This window comes from Acytostelium subglobosum (genome assembly GCF_000787575.1).
Source record: "Acytostelium subglobosum LB1 DNA, scaffold: scaffold37, whole genome shotgun sequence".
Lineage (NCBI taxonomy): Eukaryota > Evosea > Eumycetozoa > Acytosteliales > Acytosteliaceae > Acytostelium > Acytostelium subglobosum.
In genome coordinates this window covers 47002-70212 of record NW_012236496.1, presented here as the reverse complement: position 1 = coordinate 70212, position 23211 = coordinate 47002, and the positions used below count along the sequence as shown (strand labels likewise).

General features: G+C 43.3%; 11 protein-coding genes across 11 annotated transcripts; 7 read left to right on the top strand and 4 right to left on the bottom strand.

Annotated features, from left to right (window-relative positions):
* Positions 1-427: 427 nt before the first annotated feature.
* SAMD00019534_120010 (hypothetical protein) lies at positions 428-2302 on the top strand (the record flags this gene model as incomplete). The annotated part of the gene is made up of 2 exons (XM_012892743.1): positions 428-838; positions 902-2302. Coding segments are annotated over 2 exons (1812 nt in total), but the record flags the coding sequence as incomplete, so codon positions are not given.
* Positions 2303-3075: 773 nt separating this feature from the next.
* SAMD00019534_120000 (hypothetical protein) lies at positions 3076-4744 on the top strand (the record flags this gene model as incomplete). Its single annotated transcript, XM_012892742.1, has 5 exons — positions 3076-3228; positions 3318-3671; positions 3749-4123; positions 4187-4631; positions 4695-4744. 5 exons carry the CDS (start codon positions 3076-3078, stop codon positions 4742-4744), a joined length of 1377 nt encoding a protein of 458 aa, XP_012748196.1.
* An 842-nt stretch (positions 4745-5586) lies between these two features.
* SAMD00019534_119990 (hypothetical protein) lies at positions 5587-9471 on the top strand (the record flags this gene model as incomplete). Its single annotated transcript, XM_012892741.1, has 2 exons — positions 5587-5872; positions 5960-9471. The coding sequence occupies 2 exons, from the start codon at positions 5587-5589 to the stop codon at positions 9469-9471; spliced, it is 3798 nt and encodes a 1265-aa protein (XP_012748195.1).
* Positions 9472-9608: 137 nt separating this feature from the next.
* SAMD00019534_119980 (hypothetical protein) lies at positions 9609-11087 on the bottom strand (the record flags this gene model as incomplete). The annotated part of the gene is made up of 1 exon (XM_012892740.1): positions 9609-11087. A coding segment is annotated over one exon (1479 nt), but the record flags the coding sequence as incomplete, so codon positions are not given.
* Positions 11088-11669: 582 nt separating this feature from the next.
* SAMD00019534_119970 (hypothetical protein) lies at positions 11670-13864 on the top strand (the record flags this gene model as incomplete). The annotated part of the gene is made up of 2 exons (XM_012892739.1): positions 11670-13380; positions 13449-13864. The coding sequence occupies 2 exons, from the start codon at positions 11670-11672 to the stop codon at positions 13862-13864; spliced, it is 2127 nt and encodes a 708-aa protein (XP_012748193.1).
* Positions 13865-14012: 148 nt separating this feature from the next.
* On the top strand, positions 14013-15065 carry SAMD00019534_119960 (hypothetical protein; the record flags this gene model as incomplete). The annotated part of the gene is made up of 3 exons (XM_012892738.1): positions 14013-14164; positions 14223-14589; positions 14649-15065. Coding segments are annotated over 3 exons (936 nt in total), but the record flags the coding sequence as incomplete, so codon positions are not given.
* A 125-nt stretch (positions 15066-15190) lies between these two features.
* SAMD00019534_119950 (hypothetical protein) lies at positions 15191-16445 on the bottom strand (the record flags this gene model as incomplete). Its single annotated transcript, XM_012892737.1, has 3 exons — positions 15191-15887; positions 15970-16280; positions 16371-16445. Coding segments are annotated over 3 exons (1083 nt in total), but the record flags the coding sequence as incomplete, so codon positions are not given.
* Positions 16446-18032: 1587 nt separating this feature from the next.
* Positions 18033-18965, top strand: SAMD00019534_119940 (hypothetical protein; the record flags this gene model as incomplete). The annotated part of the gene is made up of 1 exon (XM_012892736.1): positions 18033-18965. One exon carries the CDS (start codon positions 18033-18035, stop codon positions 18963-18965), a length of 933 nt encoding a protein of 310 aa, XP_012748190.1.
* A 191-nt stretch (positions 18966-19156) lies between these two features.
* SAMD00019534_119930 (hypothetical protein) lies at positions 19157-20032 on the bottom strand (the record flags this gene model as incomplete). The annotated part of the gene is made up of 4 exons (XM_012892735.1): positions 19157-19291; positions 19454-19627; positions 19789-19856; positions 19963-20032. The coding sequence occupies 4 exons, from the start codon at positions 20030-20032 to the stop codon at positions 19157-19159; spliced, it is 447 nt and encodes a 148-aa protein (XP_012748189.1).
* Positions 20033-20733: 701 nt separating this feature from the next.
* On the top strand, positions 20734-21524 carry SAMD00019534_119920 (hypothetical protein; the record flags this gene model as incomplete). The annotated part of the gene is made up of 2 exons (XM_012892734.1): positions 20734-20814; positions 20943-21524. The coding sequence occupies 2 exons, from the start codon at positions 20734-20736 to the stop codon at positions 21522-21524; spliced, it is 663 nt and encodes a 220-aa protein (XP_012748188.1).
* Positions 21525-21783: 259 nt separating this feature from the next.
* On the bottom strand, positions 21784-23087 carry SAMD00019534_119910 (hypothetical protein; the record flags this gene model as incomplete). The annotated part of the gene is made up of 3 exons (XM_012892733.1): positions 21784-22297; positions 22364-22641; positions 22743-23087. The coding sequence occupies 3 exons, from the start codon at positions 23085-23087 to the stop codon at positions 21784-21786; spliced, it is 1137 nt and encodes a 378-aa protein (XP_012748187.1).
* Between the last annotated feature and the right edge of the window lie 124 nt (positions 23088-23211).

Sequence of the window (23211 nt, the reverse complement as noted above, 5' to 3'; positions counted from 1 at the left end):
AATAATTTGAAATAATGATGATGGTTATGTTATTATTAAGAAATGAATGATGATTGTTGAGTGTTATAGAGATAAAGAGAGATGGTTAATGTGTGATTGAGTGAGCCGTGTTTGAATGATAGTGTGAACATGAAGGGGTGCGAACCTTTAAATTTGAAATTATATTAAAGCTGTTAAATAACGGATTTTACCCCACCCACTCAAACAATCATACACCTCACTGCTGTCGCACAAAACGCGCGCAAAATAAAACAACACACAAAAGAAAATAAATAAATAAATGAAAAAAAATGTGCCAAAACAACAAGAGACCATGCACGCAGGTATCAATCACTGCACCCACCCCACGAATTCATTTCATTTGAATTTAATAATATTTGTAACTACACATATTTTTTGCACAGAGAACAACTAATCCAACTACACAATGTTCATATTACTCTCAACTTACATTCTAAGAATAATTTTGCTACATCTTGACACTATTGATGTTTTATGTTTTCTCTTAGTAAGCAGAAGCATCTTCTCACTTCAAAAACTCATCGCACCGTCACTGAAGCACCACTTTGGAGCTATACCATCATCATCACAACAACCGACACCGAAGAAAGAAAGCCTATATACATACCTGTCTACATATTCTAAAGAGCTCTCAAAACAAAACCCTTGGAGTTTTCATGAGCTTCCTCAARCCGGTGAAGATTTACCACAATTATCACTGCCCTATTTCAACAAACCTCTTCAAGTTGGACAAATACCTATGTCAGTGACACAACTGTCACTTGGTCAATTCGATCAACCTCTTCTGGTTGGGCATATACCTCAGTCAGTGACTCAGTTATCAATGAGATGTTTCAATCGACCACTTCAAGTTGGACACATACCACAATCAGTGACTCAGTTATCAATGAGATGTTTCGATCGACCACTTCAAGTTGGACACATACCACAATCAGTGACTCAGTTATCAATGAGATGTTTCGATCGACCACTTCAAGTTGGACACATACCACAATCAGTGGTACAACTGTCACTTGATCATTTCAAACAGCCACTTCAAGTTGGACACATACCACAATCAGTGGTACAACTGTCACTTGATCRTTTCGACCAGCCACTTCAAGTTGGACACATACCACAATCAGTGACACAATTGTCGATTGATGGTGTATTCGACCAGCCACTCCAACCTGGACACATACCACAATCAGTGACACATTTGTCAATGCACTTATTCCACCATCCACTCCAACCTGGACACATACCACAATCAGTGACACATTTGTCAATGAATAATTTCAACCAGCCACTCAAAGTTGGACACATACCACAATCAGTAACACAATTATCAATGGACAGATTCAACCAACCACTCCAAGTTGGACACATACCACAATCAGTGACACAACTGTCACTTTGTGAATTCGATCAACCACTTCAAGTCGGACATTTTCCACCGTCAGTGATACATCTGGAATTGATACTTTTCAATCATCCTCTCCAAGTTGGACACATGCCACAATATGTTTCAAGTTTAACTTTTGGCAGAGAGTTCAATCAACTTCTCAAAACAGAGTACATTCCATCAGTTAGATCACTGTCTATTCAATGCCCGCAATTTTCTCCCGAGAATATCAGTTTGCTTGGACACAGCTATCTCAATGAGCTTAGTATTGTCCACGTAGCTACAAAAAGCAATTGTAAATCTGTTGAGCCATCCTCACTTTTACACCAGGAGACAATTTCACATTTTTCAAAGATGAATACTCTTTCGCACTTAATCGTCAAGATCAAGCCGAGAAAGACGACGCTCAAAGGAATAGATGGTGGGATGCCATTCTCTATTTTGTATTCATTGCTCAAGTTTATTCCAACAATCACTCTACAATTCTGCTTTCGGTCTAGTGATGCCTTTGACTTTGAAATCATTTGGAGACTGATTGACGACAAAACAGCACTACTAGTCCCTATATCGGATGCGGATGATAATGGAATTGTACTATTTTGGAAGTTTGCAACAAAACCAATACGCAATCCTTGGTCTCAGGCCGCCACATTTAAGACTTCAACTGTGTCACAAGCCGAGCCCAACCCCTTGCGTACTCTTACTCTCCCGAACGATGATGTGGCTCAACTCAGAGAGTTCCTGAAGGGGAAAACGATAATTCAGATGTCCAGGCTTACAAAGGACAAGCTAAGCCAATATCTAACAATATTTGGTATACCAACAACCTCAGATACACAATTGACTAATCTAAAGTTGGCAAAAGTACTATCCAAGGTATTAAGTGATCATAAAAATTAACAAATCCATGACCAATAATAAATACTGGTAGTTGGCGAGATGTGCAAGCTCTTTCGGAGCCGTCAAACTACGTTTCCAACAAACGGGTGGCAAGTTTGACAACGTCACGGATTATAGATTATATACCCAGGAGCAATTTAGTATATTCTATCGAATCGCAAACTCGAGAGGACATATTACAGTACCTGGCAATAGCAAGATAGATGGGAACAATGGCGAGCAAGAGGACTACTCAGATGGAGACGTCGCAAGTGACAACAACGACGAGGACGATGCAAAGGAGGAGGACGCAAGTGACATCGACCAACTCAAAGGTCAATGAATGGAATCGTATCTCATTGGGATTATATTTGACCAGACATATTGCATGTCTCGATTGGGTATCCGGTTCCAGTCTTGGGACATTCGGTGTGTCGTTGAGACCTACTTGATTCTAAGGTGTCCATTGATCATGTATTATGTAGAGATAAAAGAAACATGTTTATATTAATAACTTGTTGTAATGTACTACATTGTAATGAAAAAAAACTCTTTCAAAATAAAAACAAACCCGATATTTATTTGTTTTGATTATTTTTTTATTCAACTTCCCCCCACTCAAACAATCAAAAAGTTGAGGTGAATGTCCACAACCAATTTAATCAATAAGCTTAGTATCTGTATATATATATCACATAAATATAACTTTATCAACATCATCATCATCATCTGTTTGATACACAAACAAACAGAACACATATTAAAGAAAGAGATAAAACAATACACAGAATATGGCCGATCCTGCATTGATGATCTCTGTCGCAAGCTTGACACCATCTGATCGTGAGGGATTCCTCACCAAACAAGGTGGTGCCATCAAGACTTGGAAGCGACGTTGGTTCGTTCTCAAGGGCAAGAAGTTGTACTACTTTAAGAACAAGACTGTATGTGTTATGTTATGTCTCTCGACCATTGACTTGATCAATCATTCGGCGCGATGTGACTCACACTCACTCTCAACTCATTAATACAGGATCTAGAAGCAACTGGTATGATTGAGTTTGAACCAGACTCATTCGTAAAGGATGAAAGAGACAAGGATAAGAAGAAGAAGTTCATGTTCTCGTTGGGCACATCAAAGAGAATCTTCTTGATCTACGCAGAGTCAGAGACAGACATGAAGCAGTGGATCGAAGCGATCAGACGTAATATGGGCGATAGCTCCACTGCCACCTCATCAAGCAGCGCCATCACCACCTCGCCACGCATGCAAAACACACCTGTAGAGTCTGGCCAACGTGCTCAGGCACAAGATAAGGCACCCAACCCAACATCTCCACGTTCAAAGATTGCCACTGCAAAGGCTACTATCCCATTCTTGAGAGATGTATGTGTGCTTGTATATCATATCAATCAAGCTCAACATGTCATATTAACAACAACAACAACAACAACAACAAATAGGATGATTCAAACAAGGTATTGGAGTTCTGGCAGATTTGGTCCGAGTCTATCCCACCTCAGGTGGACTTGCAGGGAGGTAACTCAATCGAGTTCCATGTGGCAACCTCGATTGACATGCAGAAGCTGACGTGGAGGACTGCTGGTCCACAGAGTATATTCATCCAAAAGATGGTGGACTTTTTCTGGAACGTCGGTGCACCAGAGACAGAGATCGACAGGCTCAACGACGTCGGCGCGCTCATCAACCCCGTCAAGATCGGTTCATGGATCGACATGTCTGACAAGGGTGGTATGGACGGTGGTTGGTACTTCCCAGTTGACATTCCTCTCAAGTTAGCTATTGAGTCTGCAGATGTTGGTGAACCAACCAAAGTAGTATGTATTTGTTATCATTCAATCACTCATTCAACTCACTCACATCAATCAATCAATTTTTAGTTGTCAACATGGGCAGAGGCGAATGATGTTGCCAGTTGCTATAGTGTAGGAAGGGATATGGGAGCAGCACCACCTAGACAGACAGAGATTCGTCTTAAGCTACCTGGAACAGACTTTATCGACCAACTTAACTTGGCAGTTGGAGCATTCCAGACATTCCAATTCCCAGCCATTCCAGAACCAGCATTGGAGCTACTACGCTCAAGCGCCTCAGAGATCAGCGGCGGACTCTGTCTGAGTGTGATCACCTCGAGCGAGGGATTCGTTCGTCTTGGTCTGCTAATCCCCAAGCCATCGCGAGAGCTCACCAACAAGATTTGCGAGTACGGTTCAGCGCCCAAGGACAAGCTGACCAAGTTTGAGCAGCAATTGGGCGTTGCCACACCAGCCTTTGTCGAGTACCAATATCTCCAGAAGGGTTTCGGATATACTGTATACAAAGAGGGTATGTTGTCTTCAGCACACATAGACAATGATTGATCACTAACTCAAGCACATAATATTGAAGGTTTCGACATTGTGCTCCATTACTATGTGGGCGACGATCAATCAGATTAATCAGCTGTCTGCGTAATTTAGCGATCTGGCCACAATGAATGAATGACAGAAATGACCATGGTCATCCATCCAAGATGTAGGAGGAGCTCCTCCTTCCTCGGCAAAAACACAAACCAACTATTATTATTATTTCCAACACCAACAATTAAATGAATGTATTAGCTGTATCAATATCACTCACTAACTCACTCGCCTTATATGAACGATTGTCCTTATATCTAGAGTCTTGGATGATCACGACTACAAGTAGAGACACTCTACATTGATGGAATGCCCCCTAGAAGGTGTTAGTTCCACTGCCCTACCTTTTTATGACCCTGGGGACCACCATTGGCCTTATGACAACATCAAAAACATCATTTTCAAATAATGGGACAACCTTCGAAAACGACTATGTCAACATAAATATATATGTGTGTCGACCCGTTTCAAACATATTGTTGTTGTCACGTGATTACCAACAACAACAACAATATTGTTTGTTTCAAACAGCACCTAATTCACCATTCTCACTTCACTCATCACACATACATACACACACATAGATTGACAAGTAACTTGTCAACAACCACCATCTGACAAGCTTGATCCTTTCACTCCACTCACTCACTCACCCATCCAGTCAAGTGACATCCATCACCCACTCACCCCTAACCAATCAATCGATCAATCAATCAATTAATTAATCAACTTCAACATCATTCATATTCTTACTTATACATTAAATTGTTATAATCATTCATTAATCCATTAATCTCTTTAATAATAATAATAACAATATATATTATATATAAAATTACCAATCAATGATGCAGTCGACTTTTAAAACATCGGTTCAGCTGATGTTTACATTGTTGGTTCTGTCATGTGTTTTGGCACAGGATCCACCTGTTGACCCACCAGCACCAGTGGACATTAGTACACTCTACACCATTAGCCAGCCTAAATGCTCATTCTCAATGGGCGAGTTGATACCAAACGCCACCTATCCAACAACCATCTTCAAAAACTCAAATGGTGACCTGTTAACTGCACCATACTACTTTGAGGCTGGTGTCTACACCATCCAAGCCAATGTCACCGCCACCGATTTTAATACTACAACAATACTCATAAACTATGGTCCATGTATGTCTAATCTCATCAATCAATAATATCAATCAGTAATATAATTGAAGTGAATCACTAACCAATCCAATCCAATCAATCAATCAGATATGAAATCATCACCAGTGTATACTGTTGTCCAACCAGTGTGTGGCAATAGCACTGGATCAGTGACATTGACAACCCCGAGCGGATTGACCTACATCAATGTATCTCTAAAGAATACATCCAACATCGACCAGACATTGTCAGATGACAAGGTGACATTCGCCAATCTTCCAAGTGGAAAATATACACTCTCATTGAACAGCACTGATTGTGGAGTTCAGATGATCAGATTGGAGTTGGTGTCATCATCGCCCAGATTGACACTTACTCTCAACGCCTCGCCCTGTGTGCGCCAGTCAACCGTTGCCGTATCTCTGCCCGCCGGTTTCACCGACGCTGCACCCGAGTTCAAGGCCAATGGACAGCCAGTGGTCAATGGCAGCTTCGCACTGGACGGCTCCCCTTCGGTCCTCGTCACCTACACCGGCAATGGATGTAAGTCATCAGAGACCTTCTCGCAGGGCTTGTTGGTGCCAGTGTACGCCATCGATGTGCATCAGACCAACGTCAAGACGACGGTCATCAACAACATCAACAACGTGACGACAGTATGCACTCAACAGTATGCCAACATCTCTTTGCACTACGACAGCACAGTGTTTAGCGATTTGGTCGTGCTCAACTCTTCAAACCTCAACGTCGAAATCACCTACAACTCATTCATTGCTCCATATGGCTCGACATTCACGTTGACCTCTGCCAAGTGCTCGATGGACACCACCAAGAACATCCTGCGCCAGTTCACAGTGACCCCACCCGCACCAGTGATCACAGTTGCACCACCTCCCCAGGTCAGCGTCTCCCTCCCACCCACCGGATGTCTTCGCTCAGCAGTTGTATCTGTTGTCAACTTCCTCGACTACTCATCGATCAATCTGAACGTAGGCCTTTCAAATGGCACCATGATCAGGATAGACCACAAGAATGGCATCTTCTCAAATGTGCCCGCTGCCTCCAACATCACGTTGGAGTACATCTATGGTGAGACTGGACAGTGCGACGACCCGTACCGTGTGGCCCCACTCAGACTCCCAGTTCAACTGGTGGACATCACAGCCAACAAGCTTTCATCAAAGGTTGAGGAGACCCTGATTGCCAATGCCACCCAGTGCTCATTGGGTACCGTCAGCTTCAACCTCGTTAAACTGTCGCCAGAGTTGTTTGCCTCCAACTTCACATACAACTTTGTGGCTGGACAGAATGTGCTGCTCAACTTCACCACGATCTATGGATGCGTGGCACAGTACAATTGGACAGCACCAATCGCCGTCCAGTACGATGTCCCCTTGCCAGTGGTCACCAAGAACAACACTTGCAAGTACTCGATGGACTCTGTGCTCGAGATCCAAGGCAACTTCTCCAACATTGCCAACATCTCTATTGATGGCGCCATCATGCCACTCAATAAGTTGTACTCTGGTCTGACCGTTGGCGCACACAACATCTCGTTCGGTCTTGTCTGTCCCTCGACCACCTACTACCTCACGACATTTAGCATCTTTAGTGACAGTGACTTTGTCCTAAGCTACACCGTCTCGAAGAAGGATGATTCCTGTAACTCGACCGATACACAGGCCAAGATTACAATCAATCCAAAGCCTACCTTTGACGTACTACTTGATGGCACCGTAGCCTACAACGACACTGAGGGTGGATGGATTGTCAATGCCGCTCCTCACAACCTGACTTTCACCAACGCACAGTGCAATGGTTCACTCCAAATCAAAGAATCAGAACTGATCGTCGAGACCATCACAATTGACGCCAAGGTGATCAACCCGAATGAGACTTGCAGTGGCTCAAAGGATGGTTCAGTGACGTTCAAGGCATCGAATGACGTCGCCATCAAGACAATTGTTGTCAATGGTGTAGACACCTATACCGATATAAGCACTATCAACACACTCCCCGCTGGAAAGCACACCTTCCTGATCAGCCTCAATGACAGCAACTGTCAGTTCACCAAGGTGATCACCATCGGATCCTACACCGATGTGCCATTCACATTCGCCACAACGTCTCCCTCGGGATGTGGTGTGAACACCGATGGAGTTGTTATTGTGTCGGCCACCAACCCAGACTTGATCAAGGACTTCAAGGTCACATCCGATGTTGGCACAGTGCTCAACCAAACCATCTACAAGTTGGCGGGCAACACCAACTTCACCGTATTCATTGGCTACAAGGATGTGTGCAAATACAACCGCACACTCAGTCTGACATTGAGCAATGATTCTATTCCAACACCAACCTTCACACTCAATGCCGCCGACTGTGGATTCACCAATGGAAAGTTCCAGCTCAACAACACCAAGGACTACACCAATGTCTACCTCACCAATCTGGACCGCTCTTCGATCGTAGCCGTCGGCACTGATGGACAGTTCACCGGTCTGTCGTTCAACACCACCTACTACTTGACGGCCACACACGTGTCCACAGGATGTCAGTTCAACAATATGTCCGTGACCACACCAGACTTTGTCGTCCAACTGGCCAACAACATAATCACACCTACCAATGAGTTGTGTCAGGCTGGATACACTGGTAGATTGAACATCAGCAGCAACTCAACAGACAGCAGCAGTGTCAAATCATTCTATCGTCTGTTCAAGGACTCTGATCAGATGGTGGTGGTGGACACATCTTTGGACGGATTGTTTGACGATATGGTCAGCGGATCATACGTCTACCAACAGACATTGATTGCCAACCCATTCTGCACCACCAAGGCGTCAAGCATCATCGATGTCAGCTTTGATAACAATCCATTGGTGGATGTAGATGCCTTTGGAACCTGCTCCAACGACTCTGGTTCTGGATCAGTGTCTGCCACAGTTGGAGGACTACCCACTGGCAACTATGCCACCATCGTGCTCAATGGAACATTGTTGGAGAGAAGTCTAAACACCACCAACGGCACAGCCACTCTCCTTTCTGTCCCACCAGCAGACTATATCTTGAGGACATGGGTCAACATACCAACATGTCGTAGATACTTTGAGACACCAGTCACTGTGGAGAACACAATGGGTGACCTCCAACTATTTGTCAACAAGACAACATGTGACTCTATCATCGTTAGCTCAATCGGTGGTGGATTACTCTCGGACAACACGACAGTGTACAACTTCACACTGACCGACACCACCAACAAGACAGCGCTGCCAGTTACCTTTGGCACTTCGACAGGCGAGTCCAAGACCTTCCCACTGGTTAGACGCCACAACTACACGTTGACAGTGACATCCAACGGCAGATGTTCAATCACCTACTACAACGTCTCATCGACACCATGTGTGGACCCAACTCATCCACCAGTGCCACCCAGAGATACTGGTCTGAGCACGGGCCAATTGGCCGGCATCATTGTCGGAGTAACACTTGGAGTGTCAGTGATAGGTATCATTGCCTACATTGTGATCAGTAAGAAGATGAGCGTTCAGTATCACCATCCCGTCGAGATGGATTCCCCACAATATAAACTTATGATGGATGAGCAACAATCATAATAATAATATTAACATTGAATATAAATAAATAAACAACATTGAATCACACATTAATTGATGAATGTTCAAATACAATCTATTCCCGACTATTAAATTGGCTACAATTTTTTGTTATTATTACTTAGAGCTTTGGACAGGGCTTTTGCCATGTTGAGATTCGTCATAGGAGTATTATTTGTTGATACGCCCATGACCGAAAGATATTGACGCAGTTTATCCTTTGTAAACCTGGACATCTGAACTATGGTTTTCTGTTCCAAAAACTCTCTGAGTCTGAGTTGATCTGGAGTTGAACTATTGTTGGAATCATTTGGTAAAGTTGGAAAATTCCAAAATGAAACGATTCCATCGCCATCTGCCTTGGTTACCGATACAAATAGTGCTGTCCTGCCATCCAGATGTCTCCAAATAGTCTCAAAATCAATGTCAAAGGAGCCGTTAAAGAATTGCAGAGTTATTGTTGGGATTGACTTGAGCAAGCGCAGAAGAGAGTGTGGAGCGCCATCGCTGATTTTCTTTGGCATGTGAGCTGACTCTGTCTTGATCTGGACAATGAGATGTGAAAGGTTCCTCATCAAAAGAGAATCACAATTGAAATCCAAAAATGATGAAGAGCCCTGACCTTGTAGTTCATGGACAATTGTGATCGTGTCGAGACGGCTGTGGCAATGAAGGCCAAAGTTCTCAGGAGAGAATTGAGAGTTTTGGATCGATAGTGATGTGGCTGATGGAATGTGCTCAATTGAGAGATATTGATTAAAGAGACGACCAAAACTTAAACGCATTGCAGAATGAGAGTGTATATTCCCAACATGGAGCAATTGATTGAAGCATTCCAACGATAAATCTACCACAGATGGCGAGATGTGTCCATCTTGAAGTGGTTGATTGAATCTTTCCAACGATAACTGTGTCACAGACTGTGGTATATGTCCATCTTGAAGTGGCTGATCGAAATTGTCCATTGTCAGTTGTGCTACCGACAATGGTATGTGTCCAGCTTGAAGTGGTTGGTTGTAACATACTAATGATAGTTGTTTCACAGAATGTGGTAAATATCCATCTTGAAGTGGCTGATCGAAATTTTCCAGTGTCAGTTGTGTTACCGACGTTGGTATGTGTCCAGCTTGAAGTGGTTGGTCAAAATGCCACAAAGAGAGGTGCGTGACAGACTGTGGTATGTGCCCAGTATGAAGTGGCTGGTCGAAATCCACCAATGTCAGTTGTATCACTGACATCGGTATGTGACCAGCTTGAAGTGGTTGATTGAAACGCCCCAAGTAGAGGTGCGTGACAGACTGTGGTATGTGACCAGCATGAAGTGGTTGGTCGAATTCCACCAATTTCAGTTGTGTTACCGACATTGGTATGTGTCCAGCTTGAAGTAGTTGATTGAAATGCCCCAAATAGAGGTGCTTGACAGACTGTGGTATGTGCCCAGCATGAAGAGGTTGGTTGAAATGCCCCAAGTAGAGGTTCGTGACAGACTGTGGTATGTGCTCAGTTTGAAGTAGCTGATCGAAATTGTCCAGTTTCAGTTGCGTTACCGACATTGGTATGTGTCCAGCTTGAAGTGGTTGTCTGTAATATCTCAATGATAGATGTGTCACTGTCGTTGGTATGTGTCCAGCTTGAAGTTGCTTCATATATTCCGACGATAATTGTGTCACAGACGGGGGTATGCCACCTTGAAGAAGATGAGAGGGGTGAGGGTTGACCCGCACTTGCAAGGATGTAATTGTCGAGGGAATTGAGGCGGGGATTCGAACAGGACCAGACGAAGGTAAAGAGGGGTAATCTATTGTTAAGTGTGTCTCCAAAGGCGGACGATCTGAGAGGTAACCATGGTTCGTCAAGTGTTTGAATGATCTCAAGCTACTGTTTAAAGTTGTGGTGTAGCTGTGCTTCAGCGACGATGGGGCTATACTTTGCTGTTGAGAGAATATGTTTCTGCTTACGAAGAGAAAACATGGGACATCAATGCTACTAAGATATGAAAGTACAATTCTTAATATGTACCCAGGTAAAACAGTGACAGTGGCCATGCTTTCCCTTTCCACCTCTCTTTGTTGTGTGTTTTCTGTTTGTGTTGTAAGCGGGTTATGGAATGGTGAATAATAATGAATCAAAAGGAAATGAAAGGATTTGATTCGTTTTTATTTACTGTGTTGCTCTTAGACGACAACGATAGAAATAACATGTTGACTACTAAGTTGGTCTCTCTTCTGAATGTCAATGGCACCCTTGTTAGGACATCATCAAGTAGTCATGGCGTCTATCGATCATTATGTGCTATCAAGCTACAACATATCAACAACAACAGATCATTCACGTCAACAACACAACAACAACACAGCAGTCAACAATCACTGTTCAATGCCATGATGCCAAACTCATCTGCACCGAATCTCTGGTTCAAATCACCTCTGCACAATAGATTAGACAAGACAGAGTATGATGTGGTTGTGATTGGTGGCGGACACGCTGGAACAGAGGCCTCGGCCGCCGCTGCCAGAGTGGGCGCTTCAACATTGCTCGTCACTCAATCAATCAACACAATTGGTGTTATGTCTTGCAATCCATCGATTGGTGGCATTGGCAAGGGTAACCTGGTGCGCGAGATCGATGCCTTGGGTGGTGTCATGGGTGTTGCTGCTGATGAGGCTGGCTGTCAATTCAAGGTTCTAAATCAATCAAAGGGCGCAGCGGTACATGGTCCACGAGCACAGATTGATCGCGACCTCTATCAAGAGTCAATACACAATCTGCTTTCCAACATGCAGAACCTTTCAATGCGCGAAGCAATGGTCGAAGATCTACAGTTGGACGACAACAACAAGGTGTGCGGTGTTGTGCTACATGATGGCACCATAATCAAGACAAGCAAAGTAGTTATTACCACTGGCACATTCTTGGGCGGTGTCATTCACGTCGGCGCAAAAACAGCCCTGGCTGGACGTGTTGGCGACAAGGCTGCCACTCAACTCTCAAAGACACTTGGACGATTTGGATTCGCACTGGGTCGTCTAAAGACTGGCACACCACCACGACTAGATGGCAAGACAATCAACTACAATGGCATGGAGATACAGAATGGTGACGCATTCCCAACGCCATTCTCTTTCATGAATGACACTGTCAAACATGCCAACAAACAACTGCAATGCTTCATGACAAGGACATCGGAACAATCACACAAGATCATCATTGAGAATCTCGAGTCACGTCCCTCCCTCGACAGTGGCGGGGGCAAGGGTCTCGGTCCACGATACTGCCCCTCAATAGAGACAAAGATCGAGCGATTCGAGGGCAGAACACATCAAGTCTGGCTGGAACCAGAGGGCTACAACACAGACGTTATATACCCCAATGGAATCAGTGTGTCTCTGCCAGAGGATGTTCAGATCAGGTTCCTGCGATCAATACCAGGATTGGGGAATGTCACAATGTTGCGACCAGGCTACGCCGTTGAATACGACTATGTGGATCCTCGCGAACTACGTCCATCACTCGAGACCAAGAAGGTGGGCGGTCTCTACTTTGCAGGACAGATCAATGGCACCACTGGATACGAAGAGGCTGGAGCACAGGGCATAGTGGCAGGAATCAATGCAGCACTGGCATGCGATAGTTCAAGAAGTCCAATGATCATCGATAGATCAGAGGGCTATATTGGAGTACTAATTGATGATCTAGTGACACTTGGAGTGACTGAACCATATCGAATGTTCACGTCCAGATCAGAGTATCGACTGTCACTGCGGGCACACAACTCTGACATACGATTGACACGCAAGGGATACCAACACTCTAGTGTTACACAAGCAAGAATGGATAGATTGATTGAGAAAGAGAGGATTATCACAGACACAACCAACTACCTAAAGGATACTAAATATAGCGCTGATGGTACGTATAACATCATGTTCACTTTCCACATCATGCCACTGACCGATCGATTGTATGACATCAAATAGAATATATGCAAGCATGTGGAGTGGAGAACATTGGTACAAGCAAGAGGTCATTGTACGAGATATTGAAGAGACCTCATACGAATATAGAGATGTTGAAGCCATTGATCAAATCAGAGGTACATGATGCTATTCCTCCACTGATAATACCAATTATAGAGGCAGAGTGTAACTACTCTGACTATTTAGTTAGACAACAAGCAGAGATTGAGAAGTTCCAAAAGGAGGAATCAAGGACCATTCCAGAGGGCATCGACTATTGGGACATTGGTCAGCTGTCGACTGAGATAAAACAGAAGCTGACAGAGGCACGACCAGCCACATTAGGTTCAGCCAGTCGTGTTCCAGGTGTAACACCAACTGGAATAATAGCTATTCTTGGTTATATCAAGAAGAACTATCGCGAGCTAACTAAATAAATAATTTAATAAATATCTCTTTCCTTTTTTGTAAGTTGGGGTGATGTTCATCACCATCATCGGACCCCTTCATGAAGTGGAGTGTTTGGTCCTAAGATCACTTATTTAATTAATTTCCATATCCCTACAAGTAGTATATATCAAAGATATGAAGGTACAGATAACTGCACTTATATATGCAGCTGTGATGGCATGTGCCAGCATCGCTGGAACTGCTCTCTTCTTATTCCTCTCTCCATTGTTGTTCCTCATAGGTTTGAAGAGAACTAAACAGTTCGCTGCACCAAAGAGTATTGTAATGTAAGTGTATTCATGTAACAAATCATAGTCCAAGCATAACTAATAAGGAATACCTTAGTACTGGAGCATCAAGTGGTATTGGAAGAGAGTTGGCAATAGCATATGCTGCCAAGGGTGTCAACTTGTACTTGACCGGTCGTGATCAAGGACGTTTGAGTGAGGTAGCTCAACTGTGCAAGAAGAAGGGTGCCACTGTGTCAGAGTCCACCATCGACTCGACCAACACTGATGCAATGTCCAAGTGGCTGTTGAAGATTGACAAGAGCACACCTGTCGATCTGGTCATTGCCAATGCTGGTATCAATGAGTTCCAGTGTTACGAGAGCACCTACGAAGACAGAATACGTCAGGTGGCCAATGTCAATATCAATGGTGTTCTCAATACTGTACTCCCTCTTCTGCCAGCATTCAGAGAGAGAAGGAATGTATGTAGAGTGTAGTGTACTTATCATATGAATGAGAGTTTAACCTTCTCTATCTTTAGGGACAAATTGCATTTGTTGGAAGTATGGCCTTCTATATGCCTCTATTGATGCCTGGCTACATTGGATCAAAGTACTATATTCATGGCTTGGCAATCTCTTTGAGACAGGAGTTGGCCGAGTATGGAATTGGTGTCACACTGTTGATTCCTGGCTGTGTCAAGACTAGAATGGTAGAGTATATCGATATTGACAAGCCATTCGAGTTGCTCCCAGAACAGTCTGCTGCCATCTTCAAGAGAGACATCAGTGCCAACTTGGCCTCATCCTATGACAACCCCAAGACATTGTTCATGGCCCAAATCCTGAACAAGGCCCCAGCCAATGTCCGTGATGGATGGATATACCTACAACGTTTGCTCTACTCTGAGAGTTTCATCGACTCGTACAGCTACGTTCCACCTCAGTATAAGAACAAATAAAGAGTGTCTTGTACACTCTCTCTCTCTTGTTCATTGTAATATCACCATCCTTGGTAACAACTCTTTATTATTATAATAGTGTCAGGTGCTAGTTAGCTAAACTTGATTAAGTGCTCCACTTAGTTGGTAGAGATAAAGTCGACCTCCTTCTGCTGCTTCTTCTTGTTACGTGCTTCAAACTGGTTGCGGTTCTCAATGATCCTGCGAATGATGTCGCTGGTGGTCAAACCCTCGGTGTGCTTGACCTCCTTGTAGATGCCCATCTGCTTGGGGATCTTGTATGGATCGGATCCGTCGCTGGCAACAACGGGATCGTCTCCGTGACACACGACATTGATGCCCAGAGCTTCGATGGTCTCCTTTGACACAGTGAATGGTGCACCAATGATCACTTCATCGACGTATCTGCACGAGAGAACGCTGAGAACACGCTCGTGGAGGTTCATAATTGGGAAGTTGGATCCCTTCTGCTCGTTGACCACCAGATCGTCGTGCACACCGACGATGAGGAAGTCTCCCTGCTCCTTGGCTTGGCGCAGAGCCTCGCAATGTCCCACGTGGAACACGTCAAAGCCTCCATCCATGTAGACGATCTTGTCGTTGGGCTTTGGTGACTTGCCCTCTGAGAACTGGACGATCTTTCTGGTTGTTGGAAGGAAGTGAGACAGACTGGTGTATGGTGACACCTTGTGGAACTCCTTTGGGTTGACCTTGTTGAGAGCACTTCCCTCCTCGACACCCTGCAAATGGTCCTTGGTCAACAAAAGCATACGACCGACCAACTCTGTAGTAGAGACTCCCTCTGTTCTCTTGATGAATCTGTTGTTGTGACACCGTAAAGAGAATGGTCAGATGTCTGTGATGTTAACACTGCTGACACTCCTGTCTCGTCAACACTTACCTGAACATTCCTGAGTTCTTGATTGTCTCATAGACATCCTTGCCATCGGCACCGACAGAGATATCCTCTCCGTGAACACAAAAGTCACAGTTGAGCTCTTTGAGCAGCTCGACGGTGGCAGTATATGGAGCTCCCTCGGCAACCTCATCGGCCCACTTACAGGCACGGACGGCCTTGTAACGCTCTTGCTCGTTCATGACGGGTGGACCCTTGTTTCTGGCGATCTCTGCATCGGTGTGCACACCAACAACCAAGATATCGCCCAACTCCTTTGCTTGGCGCAATGCATTAGCATGACCAAAGTGCATCAGCTATAATATTTGACAATGTCCAAAGAATGAGCAACTCTAATGTAAGTTGTGCTGTCATATGATTGAGTGGCGATTGATAGTTATACTGACATCGAAGCAACCATCAACGTAGACTCTAATTGGCTTCTTTCCTTCAGTTGTTGTTGTTGCTGTTGTTGAAGACATCTTTATGTTTGTATGTTTATATTTATATGTATTATTTGTAATAAGTTAATGAGCTGAAATGATGAACTTGAACCAGAGTTGTTGCCCTCAACACTAGTCAAAACACACAAAAACACAAGATTTGAAAAAGATTCTTTGCGATAGACGACGGTTGTTGGAAGTTGGACTTAATTTTTCGTCGTCAGTTTCCTTTTCTTGTGACCTTTTGACTCCTTCGGCGGATTGTTCGAATCCAATCAATACAGTACATTTGATAATTTGAGCATGCATGGAGGAGGGATACATATATACATATAATCAGCAGCAGCAACAACAAAGTGATCTGTCATATATCAATGGCAGTTGTAAGAAGAATGCTGATATCATCATCTGTCTTCCACAGGGTGAGTCATGGACATCTGTGATCACTTTGTTGATGGTGATCTACTCTTATGTTCCAGTACTAGTATTCTTTGTACTTCTTGGTTGGTACTTCATACGTAAATCAATCATTCCCCTCTTGACACTGGCAGTGCTTTTGCTGGCTTTGCTACTGAATGAAGGCATACTCAAACACATTGTAAAACAGCCTAGACCTATTGGTACTTGTGCCTGTTCGTAAGTTGACCCATCATCCACCACCACCACCACATCACATTACTCTCAAGTCTCACTCACTCACTTCCTCATTCGATTCATTCGATTCATTCAGATATGGTATGCCATCAGGACACTCAATGACATCATGCTTGCTGCTGTTTTGGATCATCTTTGAAACAGTGTATCCATTGACTCGGACTATTAGCGATCGTAGACGAGTGACATATATTTCACTGGCACTGCTCACATTTGCATTGGTACCATACTCTAGAGTGTACTTGTTGTATCATACATGGCAACAGGTGTTTGTTGGAGGTTGTGTCGGATTCATAATTGCCATTGGTGTGTTCCTATTTCTACGTCTAAGACTGGTACATCATTTACCCAAACGTGATATATACTTTAGAACACATGTTGTAATAATCAATGACTATCGACATGTTACTTCAGTATCCATTGGCAGCAACAACAACTTCCACAACAACAACAACAACAACAACAACATACCACTCATTGATACAATCAAACGAACTCCAAGTCAACTTCAATTTGAATCACAAGTCACAATGGTTCATTCCACAACAACGACAATCCTATATCAAGATATTGAAGAAGAACATGAAGAACAAGAAGAACAAGAAGAGGATCACCATAATATTGACAATGACAAACATAGGCAACAACAACAAGTTCACGCATCATCACCATCCTATATTATACTAGGTTCTGGTCCTCCCTCTCCAAAAGCAATCAAATTGATGTAATAATAAATATTTATATAACTACCCATATGGACACAGGAATTCACTTATCAATCCAGGGTTCGCGGTAGTTGTGTTAATGATGATGTTAATGTATTGTTTGTTTGTTGTTGGTGTGTGAAATTGATTGATAGGATGAACAATTACAACATCATCATCATAATCATTGAATCAAAGATCTATTAAATAAGCGAAACACTATAAATAATAAATATATATAGATAGATACAACAACAACAACAACAATATGGTCATATGTCCAGAGTGTAGTACAGAATATGAGAAGGAGGCAAAGTATTGCTTCAAGTGTAGAATACCATTCACAGATGATATACCAGACAACATTAGACGATATCTGCGAGGTGGTGCTGCATCACCTGGCATTGGTCATCGAGCCATCACAACACCATTGAACCCATCATCATTCGAGAAGCCTCCTCTACAGAGGAATGTATCATTGCCAACAGTATTGAATGCCAAAGGTGCACCAGTGGCCATATCAAATCCTCCACCACCCTCTCTGACATCCAGTCTCAACAACAACAATATCAACAACATCAACTCCTATGTATCATCATCACCTCCCAACAACAACAACAACACTAGTATATTGGCCAATGTCAATACAACAACGTTTGCAACGACTGCAACACCATCTACGCCAACTTCATCACTGAACCGACCACGACAACAATCAACGCCAATTCCACCTTCACATCCACTGCCACAACTACCTCCCAACAAATCAGCGAGCAGCTTGCATCTGCATCAGACAGCGCCAAAGAGTACTGGTCGACAACCACCTCTTCCTCCAATGACATCATCACCACCCAATGGCATTGGACAGTCAAGCAGCAGATCTGCCACCAATCTCATGTCGTTAAAGTCACCATCATCCTCACCAGAGCCTACGCCCTATACGGGTGGCAGCGACATTGACTCTCCAGGATCTGTGAAGCGACCTCTGTCACGAAGGATACCGCCACCACCCCCAACAGCAGGTAAGAAGCTGGTGCGTGCAGTATGGGACTGTATCTCTGAGCAGGAGGGCGATCTCGAGTTCTACGTCGGTGACATCATTTCAGTGATCAGCAAGGATGAAGGTGGCTGGTGGATGGGCACTGTTCATGGTAGAACAGGCATGTTCCCAGCCAACTATGTAGAGGAGATGGATCAATAAATAATAATAATATAACATGTATGATCATTGTTTCCAGGTTGCTATCGATGGATGATGGTGATGATGAAGTTGAAAAAGAGGAGGTATCATGCATGGCACCTCTCTGTATAGATGCTGGAAGCTGGTAGACCGGTCGAGCCCCCTTTTATTACTATGCAACATAATCATATATCTAAAGATGAAGTGAGACTTTAAATCTTCAAGGCCTCGTTCTTCTTCTTCTTCTCTCCTCCAAGCTCGAAACGCTTGCAACGCTTGATAACCTGCTGCTTCTTGTGACCGCATGAGCACTCCATTCTGAGAACGATCTTCTTGGTGGTCTTGGCCTATCGATTCATAATATGTTTGATTGATTTGATTTGATTGGTTGATGATGATGGATGTTAGTCATCTATCATTGATGATGTCGCTAGCTAGTTGTCCAAACCTGTATCGTCTGTCGCAACACTGCTGTTGATATCCTATCTGATGATCGCTATATTACACACCTTCTTGTGGAAGACTGGCTTGGTCTGACCTCCGAAACCTCTCTGCTTCCTGTCGTAACGTCTCTTTCCTTGAGCAAAGAGACTTGGCTTACCAGCCTTGTACTGGGTAACCTTGTGTGGGGTGTGCTTGTTGCACTTGTCACAGTGAGTCTTACGAGCCTTGGGAATGTTGACCTGTAGTCGCGGTGTTGATGTTGAGTGGATGGATGATGTCAGAGAGTGATGCCATTGGGCGATTGTCAAGTCGACAACAGGATATAAGGATAACCAACCATTTTCAAAGAGTATAGGTGTGTGGAGCAAAGAGGATACTGTCTGTCAATAAGAGTAGATACATCACCCTGTATCCACACGCAATCCTCCAGCTCGTGTTGTGCTTCGCTCACTTCCACGACTTGATAAACTGAAAAATTAAAATAAAATGTTTTTGTACTTTGAATCGAACTTCAAATTATCATTGGTAAAAGCCACCAAGAAGAAGAAGCAGCCACCATAACTACTTCTTTTACTTGGCTTCACCAGCTGCACTTGTTTGAGGCAGAGGATATACATATCATTGTGAACATCTGAATCATCCATGTCAAAGTGATTCTTTATTATTTAAATCATTTAACCTCTCTCAATAAGACTTGGTTGGTATTGTTTATTCTATTCCCAACACAAGGTGCTCTTCAAATACAAATAGATGGAATAGATGACTACTTTTATTTGTAGACAGACTCTGTCTGATGTCGTCTTAAAGTATCAAACATACCTTCGATTACTTAGAGACTTCAAAAGGCGGGAAACAAAACAAAACCACCCCTACATTGGTGGTATCACCACCTGTTGATAGGTTCCAAACAATAATTTCAATGAATGTGACCTGGTAGGCCTATTTGATTGTTTTTTATTGATTAATCGATAATATTTGAACTTTATAAAACTATAAATTATTTACCTAGGTGATCAATACATCATCAATCAACTTATCATTATTTATACACACACACACACATACACATAAATTGTAAGTATTCCCCTTGGTTTCACCACCTCCACCACAAACGACAGTCTCAATTCGTCCCGAGTGATCAATCCCTGGGTGTGTTCCATTTTTGATTTTTGATTTTTTTTTAATTAATTTAGAAGGTGGAACACGCCCCACACCACAACACTTTGACACTAACCTATCTTCTCTGCCTTTGTCCACAACATAGTCACTCTTATTGTCAACTACATCAACACATACACAGATAGTTTAATTAATTTTATATATTACACAGAAATAGTCAACAACAATGGTAGACACATCTGATCTACTTCCAAAGACCCCAAGATACTTGAAGGTCCCTTTAATTATTCTTAACACCATTCTCTGGGTATGTTGTCGTCAACGAACAGCAGCAGCAACAACGACAACAACAGGTGTCAGAGTACAGTACTAACATACAATCAATCAATCAATCAATCAATCAATCAATCGATCAATCAAACAAAATATTTTTAGTTGTTAGGTATTGTACTGGTTGCATGCGGTGGATACGCACTCTCCAAACTTTCACATCTGGATGACATCATCAATGTCTCACTGCCAGCTGGTATCATCGTCATTGGTGTCTTCTTCCTCGTCCTGACAGTCGTCGGATGTGTGGTTGCCTACAAGGAGAAGCTTGTCGGACTTGTCTTCTACACCGTGTTCATGCTGATCCTCTTGGTCTGTTTGATTGGTGTCGGTGGTGGTGCCTTTAGCTACCGCAATGACGCCGCTAAGCCAATCGGCACGGCCTGGGATAAGGCCACCAACGACGAGCGCAACATTGCCCAGGAATTCTTCGACTGCTGCTGCTGGACCGACGCCAACAGCACCTGTGGCTCAAACTGCCAGGTGGTTAATGAAACCGGTTCCGTCGTCCCAAACCTCAACAAAACAACCTGTAACATTACCGTCGTCGACTATGTCCAAAAGAACCTGTACGTCGCTGGTGCTGCTGGTGTCACTGTCGGTGTCATCGAGTTTATCTCTATGTTGTTCGCGCTCTTCTTGATTGTCAGAATCTGCAAGAACCCAAGACCAAAGTCATACGACTAATACTTTCAATATTTAGTCACTCAATAAACATTCTCCAATTCCCTTTTATCATTGTCCTCAGTCTTTGCAGCAACTACAACCGACATACAACACGATGTTTAGAGTGAGAGTAGGGCAGTTCGTTCAAACAAACTACATGATGATGTGCTACTACAGTCGCTTTATGTCTTAAATAAGAATAAGTTTAATAAAAAAGGTGTCGGTAGGTAGCACTCCTACCAACAATGTACATTTGCTGGTAACTTGTCAACAACAGTAATTAGCTTTGAGCTGCTGCTGGTGCATCATTGTGATAGCCGGTGGCCTTGAGAACAGCTTGGTTAAACTGGTGGATGTTGTCTATATAGATATGATGGCCACTGTCCTCAATGATGACAACGTCCTTGATGTTCTTCATCTCCTGCTTCAATTTGGGACCAGTGGCTTGATCGATCCAAGTGTTTGAACCAAATAGTAGGGTGACGTCAACAGTTGGCGCGATCATTGACGCTCTGTTGATGAGTGGGTTGGCAGCGAATCCATAGGCCATCGCCAGTAGACTGAACAAGTACTCACCCGACGCAGGTTCCTGCGTGTTGGAGTGATAAAAGTATTCAGCCACACGATTGGGACGTTCTGGATTGTACTTTAGGTCGTCCTCTGGATAAAGATGGTGGAACTTGTTCAGCAAGTCTTGACGGAAGAGGTAAATGTAATCTTGACCAAATGGTCCAAACTTCCTCATCAATCTTAATGGTACTGGTGGTGCAATAACCTTTGATAGGAACTTAAAGCTGTAATAAAAGTGTAGTCAGTATCAACTCATGTGATTAATTAATTAAGTATAGAAATATACTTACAACAAAGAAACATTCTGTTCATAGTCCTTTGGTTTCTCAGCAAAGCCCCAAGCATCAGCAAGTACCAATGACTTTACCTTCTCTGGATGTTTCAATGTGAAACAGGTCGATAGGTAGCCACCCAATGAGTGACCCAACAGGTTGAAGTTATCCAAACCTACTTGTTCAGTCCACTCATACATGATGTTGACCCAGAACTCCTCTGCCTGTTCTGGTGTCTTTATGTTGGTCGTATCGAATCTTGAACTTCTTCCAAAGCCAAGTACATCAATTGCATACTATTAGATAAATGAAGATTGATACGAATGATGGGTTGTCCAAAAGTTAATATAAGTATGGATGATCAATTAAAGTCAGGAACTATATGAGTTATACATACTACTGTATAATATTGAGACAGGAAGTCAATGTTGGCACACCAAAAGCCAAGTGCCGAACCAAAGCCATGCACCATAACTAATGGATCACCACTACCAGTCTTTATCGTATTTATCTGGTATTGACCGACTTTGACAAACTTCTGCTCAATGGGTGTGGTCACCATCTCTAGCATTCGTCTCTCTGAGATGGCATGCTCCTCGGTCGAGGTGTTGAGCCATCGACCCTTAATTAAACATTGCATCCAGGCCATTCTTTGAGCGCGGTTGTACAGATAACGAGGTAACGATCTAATAACAAAGGCAAGAAGGGCTACGGCAAATACTCCATATACTGTTGACCACATAGTATAATATATGTGTTTATCTCTTTAAAATATAATATATATATCTATCTATATCTATCTATAGTAAAGCAACAGTAACTGGTGTTCTCGGTGGATGATGGGTGGATGGATAGATGGATGGATG